General features: G+C 38.6%; 1 protein-coding gene across 3 annotated transcripts in view; it reads right to left on the bottom strand.

Moving 5' to 3' along the window:
• Positions 1 to 10124: 10124 nt before the first annotated feature.
• LOC110777277 (uncharacterized) overlaps positions 10125 to 16756 on the bottom strand; it is a 36157-nt gene continuing 29525 nt past the window's right edge. For 2 of the 3 annotated variants that reach the window (XM_021981884.2, XM_021981883.2), the window contains exons 12-15: positions 11358 to 11405; positions 11192 to 11227; positions 11036 to 11110; positions 10125 to 10508 (exon numbers count right to left, since the gene is read on the bottom strand). In XM_021981884.2, coding sequence (XP_021837576.1) covers positions 10452 to 10508; positions 11036 to 11110; positions 11192 to 11227; positions 11358 to 11405 — 216 coding nt within the window. In that variant the 3' untranslated portion in view covers positions 10125 to 10451. Of the gene's footprint in view, positions 10509 to 10631; positions 10792 to 11035; positions 11111 to 11191; positions 11228 to 11357; positions 11406 to 16756 lie in introns of all 3 variants that reach the window. The other variant, XR_008926248.1, reaches the window with a different exon arrangement.

Genomic DNA, 16756 nt, shown 5'->3' on the forward strand with positions numbered 1-16756 from the left:
GAGCCATCGCTCGCTGGGCGCGCGACATCGCTCGCTGGGTGGGCGACATCGCTCGCTGTGCGCGCGAGCAATGCTGGGCGCAGCGCTCGTGGCACGCGAGCTTGCGCTCGCTGCGCGCGAGGCTGCGCGCTGTTGTGCGAGGCAGCGCGCGTTGTGGCGCAGCTCGCTTGCTGCCCACACGCGACTGCCTTGGCTCGCCCTTCGCCCATGCCCATTCGTCCATTGCTCGTGGCATACGACACAAGGCAGGGCTGCTGCCTTGTGCTCGTGCACTACGCCCTTGCTCATTGCATTCGTGCCGCACGGGCGACGAGCTCCCTTGCTCGTCGTCGCATGCCCGCATTATACAACACCCCTTAAGGGTAACACGAAGCGTCCATTGCTTCGTGCGTGCAAGTTTTATGAACGAATCGCATAAAAATTTAAAATTTATATTTAAAATTAATGACAAATTAATAAATAATATTAATTTCATAATTTTAGGGCGAAAAATCGAAAATTTATTATTCAATTGATTTCCGATTGTTATGGATTCAAGTCTAGGTCATAAAAATTTAAAATTTATCATAAATTTACAATTTTTATGGTGGTTTTTAATCATAGGTTTCTAATTAAATTACAACTAATTATGAAAATCAAATTAATTCTAAATTATTCTAATTTTCATTAAATTAATCATAATTACAAATTAGATTGCATAATTAACAAGACTAGGCATTCAAACTTGTTAAACATATGCAGTAGGTCAATCAAAAATTCAAGATTTATCAACAAGAATCGCAAATATTTAATTTAACATCTTAAATTTACGAAATTTTGCATTCGAAAAACTAAAACCTTCGAAAAGTCATAGTTAGGCTTCGAATTTGAGAATTCTGGGTTCGGCAGAAAAATACTATTTTTGTCAAAATTTTAGAATGCCTTTTACATGCGGAATTGACACAAAAATCACTCAATTCGGATGAGTAACGAAGAAACTGCCGAAAAACTGCGTACGTATAATTAAATAAACGCAATTTGCAATTAATTAACAATTACGAAAATTAATCACCCCTTTTAATTCTTGCAAATTTGTAATATTTAACCATGTTCATGCAATTTTAGATTATGAAAATAATAAGGGGCTCGTGATACCACTGTTAGGTTATGATACATATGACAATTCATAAATCATGCGGAAAAACCATAAACCCAGGAAAACATATTATTTACACATAATCATTTAGCATAGATTAGATGCATACTCTTTGTTGCGTGCCTTCCCTAGCTGCGCCCGAACCGAACAAGAACAAGTCTTTAGGACTCCAAGTGTCGTCCCTCCGTAGATAGTCCACAGCACGTCCGGATCCGCCTTAAGCTTGACCAACTAGGATCGCTGGCCATGTGCGCGCAGCCCATGCGCTCGTCGCATAGCTGCTGCATCTTCCATCGCAAGCCATCGCACGCTATGGTGCTTGCTGTGCATTCGAAAAACTAAAACCTTCGAAAAGTCATAGTTAGGCTTCGAATTTGAGAATTCTGGGTTCGGCAGAAAAATATTACTTTTGTCAAAATTTTAAAATGCCTTTTACATGCGGAATTGACACAAAAATCACTCGATTTGGATGAGTAACCAAGAAACTGCCGAAAAACTGCGTACGTATAATTAAATAAACGCAATTTGCAATTAATTAACAATTACGAAAATTAATCACTCCTTTTAATTCTTGCAAATTTGTAATATTTAACCATGTTCATGCAATTTAGATTATGAAAATAATAAGGGGCTCGTGATACCACTGTTAGGTTATAATACATATGACAATTCATAAATCATGCGGAAACAACCATTTAGCCAGGAATACATATTATTTACACATAATCATATAGCATAATTTAGATGCATACTCTTTGTTGCGTGCCTTCCCTAGCTGCGCCCGAACCGAACAAGAACAAGTCTTTAGGACTCCAAGTGTCGTCCCTCCGTAGATAGTCCACAGCACGTCCGGATCAGCCTTAAGATTGACCAACTAGAATCGCCCTTAAGGTACTATTATTTTCGGCACTTTATAGGCAAATGTGTGACTGAATTTTTTTCTCAAAAACTCACTTTGAATACTTTGAAACTTGTGTTATAAATTGTGAGCCCTAGCCTCATATTTATAGCGGTATGGAAAGGGAATCGAAATCCTATTCAGATACAAATTAATTAAACCTAGAATCCTACAAGAACTCTAATTTAATTAATTTATCAAATAGAATTAGGAATTTAATCATTAACCGAACTCTGCATGTTTTAGGAAACGTGCACGAACACAAACACTTGCACACACACGCACGGCAGCCACGATGGGCCCCATGCGTGCGCGCGAGCAGCAGCCCACTCAGCGCCCGCGCGCGCTGCGCGCTGCGCGTGCTGTGCGCGCTGCGTGCTGTGCGCGCTGTGCGCGCTGCGCGCTGCGCGCAGCCTGCTGGGCCTGGCCTTGCGCTGGGCCTGGCGTGGCTGTTTGTGCGGCGCGCTTGGCTTGCTTGGCGATGGCCTGGCTTCGTGCTGGGCCTCGTCCGGCAGGCCTCGTCCGATGCTTATTCGTACGATGCGCTTCCGATTAAATTTTCCGATTCCGGAATTCATTTCCGATACGAACAATATTTAATATTTCCGATTCCGGAATTAATTTCCGTTTCGAACAAATATTTAATATTTCCGTTTCCGGAAATATTTTCCGATTCCGGTAATATTTCCGATTCTGACAATATTTCCATTTCCGATAATATTTTCCGACACGTACCATGTTTCCGTTTCCGGCAACATCTACGACTTGGATAATATTTATATTTCCGATACGATCCATATTTCCGTTTCCGGCAATATCATCGTTTCCGGAGTATTCATTCCTTGCCTGTGACGATCTTAGCTCCCACTGAAACCAAGATCCGTCGGTTCCGAATATTCATAGATGGAGTATTTAATGCTATTAAATACTTGATCCGTTTACGTACTATTTGTGTGACCCTACGGGTTCAGTCAAGAGTAAGCTGTGGATTAATATCATTAATTCCACTTGAACTAAAGCGGCCTCTAGCTAGGCATTCAGCTCACTTGATCTCACTGAATTATTAACTTGTTAATTAATACTGAACCGCATTTATTAGACTTAACATAGAATGCATACTTGGACCAAGGGCATTATTTCCTTCATAGCCTCCTTTTACGGTGCGACGGTTGGTCAACGTCAAAGCAACCAGTTCTCAAACAAGTAATCTCAAATCACTCAGGTATTGAGGATTTAGTGTCTAATAATTTTAATGAAATTTACTTATGACAGATTTTCATCTCTTACAGTAAAGTTTCATAGGTCTTGTCCGATACTAGTCTTCCCAAAGTAAGTATCTATGCAAATGATTATGACATTGCCATGTCCACATAGTTCAAGAAACAGAACTACTAGTCATCTTGCATTCTAATCGTCTAACGTTTTCTATGCGTCCAATTTTATAGAAAACTCCGACTAGGGACCATTTTCAACCTTTGACATTCAAGTTCACTTGATAGACATTTCTTAGTCACAGGACTGGTCCTGACAGTCTATCTTGAATATATCGTCAAATTGAAGGGACTCATCATTTAATACTAAACCAAGATTAAATGGAATATGAAAATACATTTCATATATGATAAATGTTCAACCCCATTGTTTTACAACCATGGGCCTCAAACCCATCTTTAAAACAGTTCATAGAATTCAAAGCTATGCTTGATTTCCAGTGCTACAACGTGAGTGTTGCTTCTCACTTGTTGCATAGGTTTAGTTATCACGCTTTGCCAATCTTAACATCCTTTTCATCGAATGTTCTTCGAGATATGATGATAAGATCTTTTGAGTTTGTTTATTATGTGATCTAGTCTTTCATACTTCGATAGTGGTTCTACGCATTTTGCAATGAAGAACCATCAAGTTAGCAGACATGTGATCCACCCAAGTTCAATGAAGAACTCATTAATATAAACAACTCTGTTTTATTGCTTCTTAGGCAATAAGTACTTTTACTTCAACTGTTTAGGTTGCTAGTGATGCTTTGTTTGGATTTGCTTATCCAAGCAGTTCACAGATATGTGGAAGACTTTCCAGTTGTATCTTAGAACATAGAAATTAATATTTAATTTCCCACGCAACAATTCATGGTCTCCAATCCATGTTGCCATTTCAAAACACGATGCTCTTTAGCTCGTCCTTGTCATTGGTTAACTCCAAAGGGTCTTGCTTGATCCTTTGCCAGTGTTTATGCGTGTTGCATCAATATTTAGCATATCTTTATTTCCTTGAATCAAGAACTATTCCTATGTACCTTTTCAAGTACCATAAGTGTTCTTGATCTCAATCTAGTTGATCTTCCCTTAGATCAATAGAGATTGGTATATGTTCGTCATGCCTAAAGTCATACAATACGTTTTTGGCGATCCTCATATTATATTATATACATCATAAATTCTTTTGCAGAATAATTCCCAATTGCATTCTATTCATGTAACTTTAGCTCATTCAGTTTCAGTAGATACTGAATCCAACTAAATTCTTTGACATATAATATAGGTGAAGAATCTCATTAGATTCTTTGATGTTTAACTTAGTAAATGCTTATACATAGTTCAAACATTCTTTACTTAGATTTATTCACATGGGTCGAATATCTCCAATGGAGAATTTCGTGTTTGATTTAGTAAATGCCATTACTTAATCCAAAACAATAATATAAAATCTTTGTAAATAGATCTTAATACCCAGTATGTACTAAGTTCCGCCATGGTCCATCATTGATGAATAATCTCAAATCTAAGTCATTAGCATTTGAATGTTATTTCACAATAGAGAGATATGTGTGATACACATAGGACCAAATAAGTTTTACGTACTCCCACTAAACTTCTTATATATCTATAAGAATCATGTATATTTTATGAAACTAAAATGCTTATTAGCTTCACTATAATACAGTTCCAATTCCCAATTGCTTGCTTAAATATGTACTTAGATTTCATAAGTTAGCATTCCTTGTCAAGCATTTATTTGGATCCACAAATCCTATGACATGCCATGTACATAGTTTTCTTCCAAAATTTGATTGAGGAATACGTTTTGTCATCCAATTGCTATATGTACCAATATGCAATCATTGCTTGAATTATAGACTTTGAGCATTACGATTATGCATGAGGTTTCAACACAATCCACACCGTGAATTTGCTTGTAACCTTTTAGCAACTAATCTAGCTTTGTGTGAGAACACAATTTCATGTTTGATGGTTTTTATCCTTAAAACAAACTTGCAACCAATAGGTGTGAAACTATTCTTGCAAATCAACAAAATTTCAATTTTGTCATCAAAACACTGAGTATGTTTTATGGCCTCTAACCATTTATAACATTTGAGTCTATATATGGCCTCTAACCATTTTAGGGAATCTGGGTTTCGTCATAGCTTTCTCACAGGTTATAAACTCATTAATCTATATGATAATAGTTTGACTGCAAGTTGTAGGTTTCTTCACTATCTAATAGAAGAATCGCATAGCTTTAGTGACCTGAACTCCATGTTTCTTCACTATCCAATAGAAGAATATCATAGTTCCAGTGACTTGAACTCTATGCCTACTTTGGGTATAGAACATCAAACAAATAGAATATCAATAGCCACTTGAAAGTCCTTTGAATATTCTGTTCTCCTTGAAGCACTTGTAAAGTCTTCTAAGAGATGTCTATTCTTTAAAAGCCACTTCTAAAGTCCTTAAAGAATACGTGTTCGGATTTTCTAAAGAACTTCGAAAAGCCTCCGGAATGTCCGTTTATGTTTGTTGTTCGCCTCGAAGACTTTCGAGGTCTATTTTCTCCCACTTGTCATTTGGAAACGAATCTCCAAAAGGACATTATTTCGAGCAAACAAACATTATGTTCTCAAAAATTCGTGGTAGAAACAATACCCTTGTGTCTCATTTGAATAAATCATAATGAAACATATATCTATACTTGGGCCTTAGTTTGTGGAATGACAAACACTAAGCTCCCACTGAGTTTTGCAACTCTCTAGATATATTTTATGAAAAGTTATTCTGAAATTACTTTTCAATAGCTTTGACGAATTTGGTTTAATATGATACATATAACAATTCATAAATCATGCGGAAAAACCATAAAGCCAGGAAAGCATATTATTTACACATAATCATTTAGCATAGTTTAGATGCATACACTTTGTTGCGTGCCTTCCCTAGCTGCGCCCGAACCGAACAAGAACAAGTCTTTAGGACTCCAAGTGTCGTCCCTCCGTAGATAGTCCACAGCACGTCCGGATCCGCCTTAAGCTTGACCAACTAGGATCGCCCTTAAGGTACTTAGAATTTTCGGCTAATGTAGGCAATTATATGACTGAATTTTTGCTCTCAAAAATCACTTTTAATACTTGAATACTCTATACAAAATATTGACCATAGGCCTTTATTTATAGAGGTATGGAAAGGGAATTGTAATCCTATTAGGATACGAATTAATTAAACTAGAATCCTAATAGAATTCTTATTTAATTAATTCATCCTTTTAGGTTTAAGAATTTAATCATATGTCGAAACCTGATAGCTTTAGGATTCGTATAGCACACAAACACACACACGCACGCACAGCAGCCCACGAGGGGCACCATGCGCGCGCGCGCAGCCCGCGAGCTCGCAGCCCATTGCCACGAGGCCCACACGCTGCCGCAGCGTTGGCGCGCGCTGGGCCTGCCTTGCGGTGGGCGTGGCGCAGCCTTGGTTGGTGCGTTGTGGAGCGCTGGCTTGCTAGGCGATGGCCCGGCTTCGTGCTGGGCCTTCGTCTGGCAGGCCTCGTCCGATGCTAATTCGTACGATACGCTTCCGATTAATTTCCCGATTCCGGAATTCATTTCCGATTCGAACAATATTTAATATTTCCGATTCCGGAATTAATTTCCGTTTCGAACAAATATTTAATATTTCCGTTTCCGGAATTATTTTCCGATTCCGATAATATTTCCGATTCTGACAATATTTCCGTTTCCGGCAATATTTCCGATTCCGGCAATATTTCCATTTCCGATAATATTTTCCGATACGTACCATGTTTCCGTTTCCGGCAACATCTACGACTTGGATAATATTTATATTTCCGATACGATCCATATTTCCGTTTCCGGCAATATCATCATTTCCGGAGCATTCATTTCTTGCCTGTGACGATCTCAGCTCCCACTGAAACCAAGATCCGTTGATTCCGAATATCCATAGATGGAGTATTTAATGCCATTAAATACTTGATCCGTTTACGTACTATTTGTGTGACCCTACGGGTTCAGTCAAGAGTAAGCTGTGGATTAATATCATTAATTCCACTTGAACTGAAGCGGCCTCTAGCTAGGCATTCAGCTCACTTGATCTCACTGAATTATTAACTTGTTAATTAATACTGAACCGCACTTATTAGACTTAACATAGAATGCATACTTGGACCAAGGGCATAATTTCCTTCACCAAGCCCACCGCAAGGCAGGCCCAGCGCGCGCCCAAGGCTGCGGCAGCGTGTGGGCTTCGTGGCAGTGGGCTGCGAGTGCTCGTGGGCTGCGCGCGCGCGCATGGCGCCCCTCGTGGGCTGCTGTGCGTGCGTGTGTGTTTGTGTTCACTTACGAATCCTGAAGCGTATAGGATTCATTTGTTGATTGAATTTCCTAATCCTAAAAGATAGATTAATTAATTTAGAGTTCTGCTAGGATTCTAATATAATTAATTCGTATCCTAGTAGGACTCGATTACTTATTCCATGGCCTATAAATATGAGTTAAGGGCTCATAATTTACAACGAGTTTCAAGCATTCAAAGGTAAGAATTTGAGCAAAAATTCAGCCAAAACACTTGCCCATATAGCCGAATATTTTAGTACCTTAAGGGCGATTCTAGTTGGTCAATCTTAAGGCGGATCCGGACGTGCTGTGGACTTTCTACGGAGGGACGACACTTGTAGTCCTAAAGACTTGTTCTTGTTCGGTTCGGGCGCAGCAAGGGAGGGCACGCTACAAAGTGTATGCATCTAAATTATGCTAATTGTTATGTGGCAATTAATTTGGAATCCTGGCATTTATGGTTATTTCCGCATGATTTATATTCGTTTATATGTATCATAACCTAACATATTATTTATCAACATCATGTTAGGATTGTTCGTTTAATAGTATCTTGTTAAGATTGTTATTGATTTAGGATGTAGTACTCAGCTTTTCTAAATACTTGCTTTGTTTGTGTGTGTTGATCATGGCTATGCCTTATTAATAATGTGATGACCCATTTTTGTGAGCAGTCTCTAAGGATCAATAAGCATTGTTCATCTACAGGTTTGAAGATGATACATCATTGGTTCGAGATTGGAGAGCTTGTAGTTCAATTTAATGTTCTAAGTTGGATTTGGTTTGTTTAAGTGGACTTCAAACCTGTTGAATTAGTTACTTTGACCTTGCTTTTCGTGGTTTGTTTTTGGGAGTTAATTCCGTAGTTGGCCATTTATAAACTTAAAAAATATTTATCATGTTTTCCGCTGTAAAATTCTGAATAAGCCGTTATGTTTTCACACACGATAATACTTTGATAATTCTCTATATTTATATTTTTATTTATTTATATTAAAAAGGTTATTCTAGAAAAGGGAGAATTGTCGGGGTGTTACACCTTGCCTCTGTCTGACTGGATTCTGCTCCCGAGGCGGTCATGAATTGACCCCCTGGTGGCTGTAGATCGGGTTGACCGAGGGAGACTGGTTGTGAACTGGTCAGTTGGGAGTGTTTGGCTTCTGCTCAGACTAAGCCTTCGGCATAGAGGTCGATGTGCCTTGGTAAACAGATATCTGTAACGATCTCTTCTGCTTCGTGAGGGGGTTAATATTGTCTGATGGTTGGCAGAGAGGGTTGGAGTGGTGTCCTTATCCTTGTTTGCCTAGGCTATACATCGCTGCTTGACTTCCATGGCTGTAACAATTTGTGAAGCGGTCGGGATTGTGTCTGCTCTCGAGCTGGTATTTTCTCTTCTTGTCGACTTGGTGTTTCTCGTCCTCCTGCTTTCAGAGGTTCTATGGGTTGACAGTTCTAGGCTTCAGGATCCAGTGGACTCCGAAGATGATCAACGGACGACACGGGGTCTGGCCATAGTTTTTAGTATCTTCCCCACAGCTTTGATGATCTTGTGCTGCTTGGCGCTGTGGGCTATGATCTAGAATTCCATATTTGTCCATTGGGCTGCTGGGCTTTAGGAATAACAAAGACAATGAGCCCAAAGGTGGAGAAGCCAGTTTGGGCCCCAACATACTCTTTTCTTTTTACGGAATTATTATATATAACCCCGTTACTTTTTTAGAAAAAGCCTAATCATAAGTTTTATTTTGTCCCTCCCTTTTTAATTTTTTCCCTAGGTAGTGTTGTTCTTAGTTCTCATAAGCTACACAATATTTTTATGAGGGTAAAAATATAATGTTTATTAGATACAAAAAAATTAATTACCAATAATGGTTTACTTTTTCTGAAAATTGGATTATGAACAAGTGGAACATTAGAGAATAAGTGAGAGAAGAAAAACAAAATCTAACATACTATTATATTTATAATAAGCTTATGATAAGGGTTTTTCCATTATAAGAAATGGATTTTGAAGAAATAAAATGGGTATAAATAATTAAAATAAAAAAAATCCTTAAAAAAAATATAATAAAAGTAAGACAACAAATTCGGGTAATATTGCAGAATTCATTTTAATTTATAGAATTGTCATCATGTTCATTTTAATTTACCAAATTGTCATCGAGTTTATTTAATTTACCAAATAATTGGCGGATTTATTTAAATTTGTCAAAATTGTCACCGGAGAACTTTTTTTTTTTACTAAATTATCGTCGGGTTCATTTAAACTCATTTTTTCCAATTTGTTCAATTGGTCATATTCCACGAACGACATTAGATCTGGAACATCTTATCTGATGAACTATTGAAGGGTATTTCTTGCAAATAAGTTTTTGGAAAAGTTGATTTATTTTTATTTTATACAATAGTTTCTAGCAAAGTATTATAAAAATAAGAAGGTTGTGTTAAGACACATTTTCCTATGCCCAATAAATATAAATGTATAATGGTCCCAAAATATATGTTCCATGAAGATGGAAAACTGAAAAGGTTCATCGACAGGTTCCTTATATTTTACCCTATAGAAATTAGAAGCGCAGTTCTCTGCTCGTTAACACCCATTTCAGAATAGTATTTCCAACCAGCCAAGCCATTGGGATGCAAATAAGATGTCAAATATACAAAATGGCATAACTAGCTGTTGCAAATCGTCCATGGAGAACACAATAGAATGGAATTCTAAGAACATTCCAGGCCGAAAGCCCTCCGACCATCTCAAATGCCCAGAGTGCTACTATCCATTCTATGAATCACAGTTGAGCTGGTTCTGCAACAGGGGGTATACAATCTACCTTGTAAAACAGAGCCTGTTCCAAAGAAGTGAAATGAGTTGTAATCAATATAGAAATAGAAAGCCAGTGCCAGAAATAAACCAACAATGCGCTACCCTACAATTGCAGGGATAAAATCAATGATTATGAAATAGATACCTTCACTTCTTTAAACCAACTACAGCTTTGAACGGCATTACGGAAATCACAATCCCCGCCAAGAGTAATAAATTGCATGAGAAAGGGTCCAAAACATATTACTCCTATTAGTGTGTTAAAAACCATCATCATCTCAAAGGCTACGAACCCACATCTTCTCCTAGATTACATTTCAACTATCAAAATATCACAAGTCAAGGCTTTCCACCTCTATGATTGCAGAGACTAATTTAGCCTACCATAACATCTTTTTCCCTACCAGCAATTCAAAGTATATAAAATAGAAAGGAAAACAAAACCAGCATTGTGTAACCTAACAATGCATTCAAAGATAAATGCATTCATCAAGAACACACTACTAGCAAGAAGTGGACTGAAATCACATTGACTTGAAACACTTCTACCTTTTTGAAAAAGGTTGAATATGAATTGTCCCATATTAGTTTGTAAGTTCCAGCCATACATGTGCAAAAATTTCCCTGAAATTCATAGGTTTACGTAATTACACAACCTTGTGAGGAAGATCAGCAACGAAACAAAATGTCAACAGAACCACTCACCTGATCAGATTCACAACGGCGATAAGGCAAGATAAGCTGTAGCATGGAAGTCATATAATGTTTCAGTCACAAGTTTGTGGATGTTGTCATGGTGAAGCTCCATTTCCAGAAGCACGATAGATATAAGCATTTCCAATAAGAAAATATTTATTAATTCATCACTTACACTTTTTGCACCAGAAGAGTTGGTATATTCGACACTAAATCCAACATCCTGCATACAGCAAAAGATAAAACCCCATGTTAATCAGGATTAGTATAGCTTAAAGACAGAATGTTATACTTCATATAAATCTAATGACCATACACTACAGAAGTGTGAGAACAGCAGCAGCCTCAAATATGTGACGTCAAATATAGTCATGCCACTGAACCACCCCAGTGTTATCCTTTCTATTGTATGTACTTTGAATTTTATGTTTTCTAGGCCTCTGAGTCATTAACGGTCCTAAAGACGGACCCTTGGTAATGGCCAAGTTTAATTTTCCTAGTTATATGAAAACCATGCGCTGAGAGGTTAGCCACAGGGAGTTCCATAAAATTAAATATAATAAGCCTCTCTGAAAGTAGTGACAATCAAAAGCCTTCACTAGGCTTAGTTTCAATTAATACTTTGATACGAGTTTAAAAACTCGTTGTATAAACAAGGATAGTTGATTAACAAGCTAGACCTTTAACTCGTTGATCGTGAATGCAAGACAAGACCTATTGACTCACAATCGGTTCTTTGAATAGGAAACGCGTCCAAAACAAAGAAAAAGGCTGAATTATAAACTATAATTCGAAATGTAACAAACAAGTGTTTTAATCATCCAGTTGGTTGTTTATTCCAATCAAGAAGCTGACTATAAATAGCCAAAAACCAACAGCTACAAGAGCTTTAAACGGCTAATTAAGAGCCATTTAAGAGCCTTTAAAACTGGCAGTTACAAGCTCTAAAGCCTCCTAATTCAGTCACTAAATTGGAGGTTACAAAGGCTTAAAACTCTCCTTACAAACAGCAATAATCAAAGCTAAGTAATGACTGAATTTAAATTGGGGATTTAAACAAATATCCCTTTATTAAACCGACTTTAACCAAAGCAATTAAAAATAATAAGTGCGTACAATCTGTTTAAACAAGCGAACCAATGTGATTTAAACGGACCAGTTTGATTAACGTACCACCTTGATAATAAGGACCATATAACGAGCTCACTCAATCCAAGTCACCATGCACACAAAATGAGCCATTGAACCCAAATCAGTTTTGGTTCCAATTGCTAGCATAAGACTATCACTTTCATCCATAACCGTATCATCCCCTCCCCCTTTAAAAGGAATTGACCTCAATCCAGCAAGGCCATCATCATCAAGATAAGGTGAAAGATCACCTACATTGAAAGTAGCATGGACACCATAGTCTCCCGGAAGCTCAATCTTGTAAGCATTATCATTCACACGTGCAACCACCTTGTAAGGACCTTCAGCCCTAGGCATAAGCTTGTTCTTGCGTTTGCTTGGAAAACGCTCTTTCCTTAAATGAACCCAAACCAAATCACCTTCTTCAAACAACCTCGGTTTGCGATTCTTATTTGATTTCTGTTTATAAGAGGCATTAATAGCTTCAATTCGCTCACGAACTTGTTGGTGCAGTTTCATCATAGACTTTAACTTAGCATCGGCATCCTTGTGAACCAACTCATCTTTTGGTAATGGAATTAAATCCAAGGGCAAGTATGGATTAATCCCATATACTACCTCAAATGGAGAATGCCCAGTAGCATAAGTAGGAGACCGATTATAAGCAAATTCAGCGTGAGCAAGCTTGACATCCCAATCCTTTTGCGTTTTACTTACCAACCCTCTCAATAGCGTTCCCAAGGTTCGATTTGTCACCTCTGTTTGCCCATCAGTTTGAGGGTGATGTGAAGTGCTAAACAACAACTTGGTTCCCACCTTTCTCCACAATGTATTCCAAAAGTAACTCAAGAACTTGGAATCTCGATCAGAAACAATAGTCTTTGGAATTCCATGCAAACGAACAATCTCCTTATAATACAAATCAGCCACATTACAAGCATCATCCGTTTTGTGACAAGCAACGAAGTGAGCCATTTTTGAAAATCTATCCACCACGACCATAATAGCATCCTTACCTCTTTGAGTACAAGGCAAAGCCACTATAAAATCCATGGATACATCTTCCCAAGGGCGAACTGGAACCGGCAAAGGTGAGTATAAACCGGGTTTGAAAGAACTCTTGGCCATATGACAAGTCACACATTTATTCACAATGTTCGTTACATCACCTAACATTTTAGGCCAAAAGAAATGTTCTCTCAAGATTTCCAAGGTCTTGGCTATGCCAAAGTGACCAGCCAATCCTCCACCATGAGCCTCACGCACTAGTAACTCACGAATTGAATGCTTAGGAATACAAAGGCGATTACCTTTGAAAAGAAACCCATCTTGCAACACGTACCCCCCATAAGCACCAACTGCACATTTCTCGAATGCAACTCTAAAATCACCATCATCATGATAATAATCTTTTAAGGTCTCAAACCCCAACAAACGAACATCAAGTGTAGCAAGCAAAGTGTACCTTCGTGATAATGCATCAGCCACCACATTGCTTTTACCATCTTTGTATTTCCAAGAAAAATGAAAGGATTGCAAGAACTCAACCCATTTAGCATGCCTTGGGCTCAATTTTTGTTGCCCATTAATATACTTCAAAGATTCATGATCAGAATGCAAAACAAAGTGGCTAGAACGCAAATAATGACTCCAATGATCCAAAGCTCTAACAATGGCATAGAACTCTTTATCATAAGTGCAATAATTCAAACGAGCACCCCCTAACTTTTCCGAAAAATAAGCTATGGGACGCTTACCTTGGATCAAAACAACACCAATCCCCACCCCACTAGCATCACACTCGACCTCAAAAGGTTGAGAGAAATCTGGCAGCGCCAAAATAGGAGCAGCACACAAACGCCCTTTAATCACATCAAACGCCTTTTGAGCGTCCTCTCCCCATACAAAAGCACCTTTCTTCAAGCAACTAGTGATAGGACTAGTAATAGTACTGAAATCACGAATGAAACGTCTATAAAATGAAGCAAGACCATGAAATGAACGCACCTCACTTATAGTTTTAGGATTAGGCCACGATTTGATAGCCTCGATCTTGGACTGATCCACGGACACTCCATCTTTTGAAACCACATAGCCCAAGAATACAACATTGTCAACAAGGAATGAACACTTCTCTAGCTTCCCATAGAGTCTTTGAGTTCTAAGTGTTTCAAAAACATCCCTCAAATGAATCAGATGCTCCTCTTCGTTCCTACTATACACCAAGATGTCATCAAGATATACCACAACGAATCTGCCCAAAAATGATTTAAGCACTTCGTTCATTAGCCTCATAAACGTACTAGGAGCATTAGTGAGACCAAATGGCATGACGGTCCACTCATACAAACCATGTTTTGTCTTGAAAGCCGTTTTCCACTCATCTCCTTCACGCATCCGAATCTGATGATAACCACTTCGCAAATTAATTTTTGAGAACAACTTCGAACAATGGAGCTCATCTAACATATCAAGTCTCGGAATTGGAAAACGATACTTGATGGTAATGTTATTCACAGCCCTACTATCAACACACATTCGCCATGTTCCATCTTTCTTAGGCACAAGCAACACCGGAACAGCACATGGACTCAAGCTTTCTCTAACATAGCCTCGATTCACAAGTTCATCAATTTGCTTTTGTAATTCCTTTGTTTCCTCCGGATTGCAACGATAGGCAGCCTTATTAGGCAAAGAAGTTCCTGGAATAAGATCAATTTGATGTTCAATACCACGAATAGGGGGCAAACCTGGTGGTAATTCATCCGGAAATACATCCTTGAACTCAAACAGCAATTCGGCAATGGGACTGCCTTCTTTCTAATTTTGGCCTTCAATTGGACTCTCCTTAGCCACGAGCAAATACACCAACTCTCCATGATCAAGAGCTTGCTCAATTTCTCGTTCACTAGCCAACACGGTGAGATTCGGCTTTTTCTTTTGTTTCACACTCATGGATCGAACCGCTTGAGATGACATAGGCTTTAGCACAATTTTCTTGCCTTTGTCTCTCAATTCATACTCATTGCTTCTCCCTTTATGAATCACGTCCCTATCAAACTGCCAAGGACGACCCAACAAAATATGACAAGCATCCATAGGAATAACATCACAAAGAACTTCATCCACATACGAACCCATAGTCAAACCAACCCTTACTTGCTTCGACACTTTTACACTATTACCATCATCAAGCCAATGGAGTGCGTATGGCCTAGGATGGGCAGTAGTGATTAAGCCTAATTTTGACACCATTTCACTAGAAGCAGCATTGGTACAACTCCCCCCATCAACAATTACACTACACCACTTATCTTTCACTAGACATTTATGAAACAACTGATCTCGTTGGTCTAGATCAGTAGGTGAAATTTGAGTTTGTAGCGCTCTAAGAACCAGATTTGTGTCATAAATTGGAGCCTCATACCCTTCCTCTTCCTCCTCATCACCACTCTCATCAAACACAAATACGTCCCCCAACCTCTTTTCCTCTTCAAACAACTCCTCACGACATTCAACAGCTTCTCTCAAGGTCACTACTCGTTTATTTGGACACGCATTTTGATAATGCCCAAACCCTTGACACTTAAAACAACGCACCTTGGACAGACTTGTTTATTTGGTTGGGTTAGATAGTTTAGGGGCAGCCGTAGAATTACTTGAACCTACGGTACTAGGTGATGTGTTTGGTTTCAAGCTAGGTTCGGATTTAGCCCAAGACTTGGCTTTACCATCCATACTAGACCCTCCCCCATATTTTGCCTTCCCTTGATTTTCCAATTTTAAACAAAGTCCACAAAGAGTGTCAAAATCAGAATATGGATAAAGGTCTACGGTATTGGCAATATTATAATTTAGACCCCTTAAAAATCTGGACAGTTTTTGTTCCTCAATTTCCTCAATTTCTCCCATTAAGGACAACTTTTCAAACTCATCAATATATTCAGCGACACTCATTTTTCCTTGCCTCAATTCGGCAGATAAATTGTTATTCTATGAGTTGTTGGCACATACCTTTTACGTAGCTTACGTTTCAAAGACTCCCAAGAGGTAATTTTCTCCTTCCCTTCACGTATTCTCTTGGATTTCAGTCCCTCGAACCACAATGAAGCCCCTCGTCCTAGCTTCAATATGGCATATTTGCAACGCTTCTCATCATCAATGTCCTTGAAATCGAACATTCTCTCTATTTTGCGCTCCCACTCCAAATAGGCTTCCGGATCTGTTCCACCAACAAATTCAGGAAGTTCGGTGACTTTGAATTCATCCATAGCCCGTAGATCACGCCTAGGAGGCCTACGATACCCCCCCATCTCTAACGTTCTTCAAGGCTTCTTGGAGATGTTGTAGAAAGTCAGGATCATCAAAATCCATATTTCAGTTTGTAAGAATTACGAACAGCAGCTCTCTTTTTTTTTTTTTTTTTTTTGGGCGGATCACACG

This window comes from Spinacia oleracea, chromosome 1 (assembly GCF_020520425.1).
Source record: "Spinacia oleracea cultivar Varoflay chromosome 1, BTI_SOV_V1, whole genome shotgun sequence".
In the NCBI taxonomy this organism is placed as follows: Eukaryota; Viridiplantae; Streptophyta; class Magnoliopsida; order Caryophyllales; family Amaranthaceae; genus Spinacia; species Spinacia oleracea.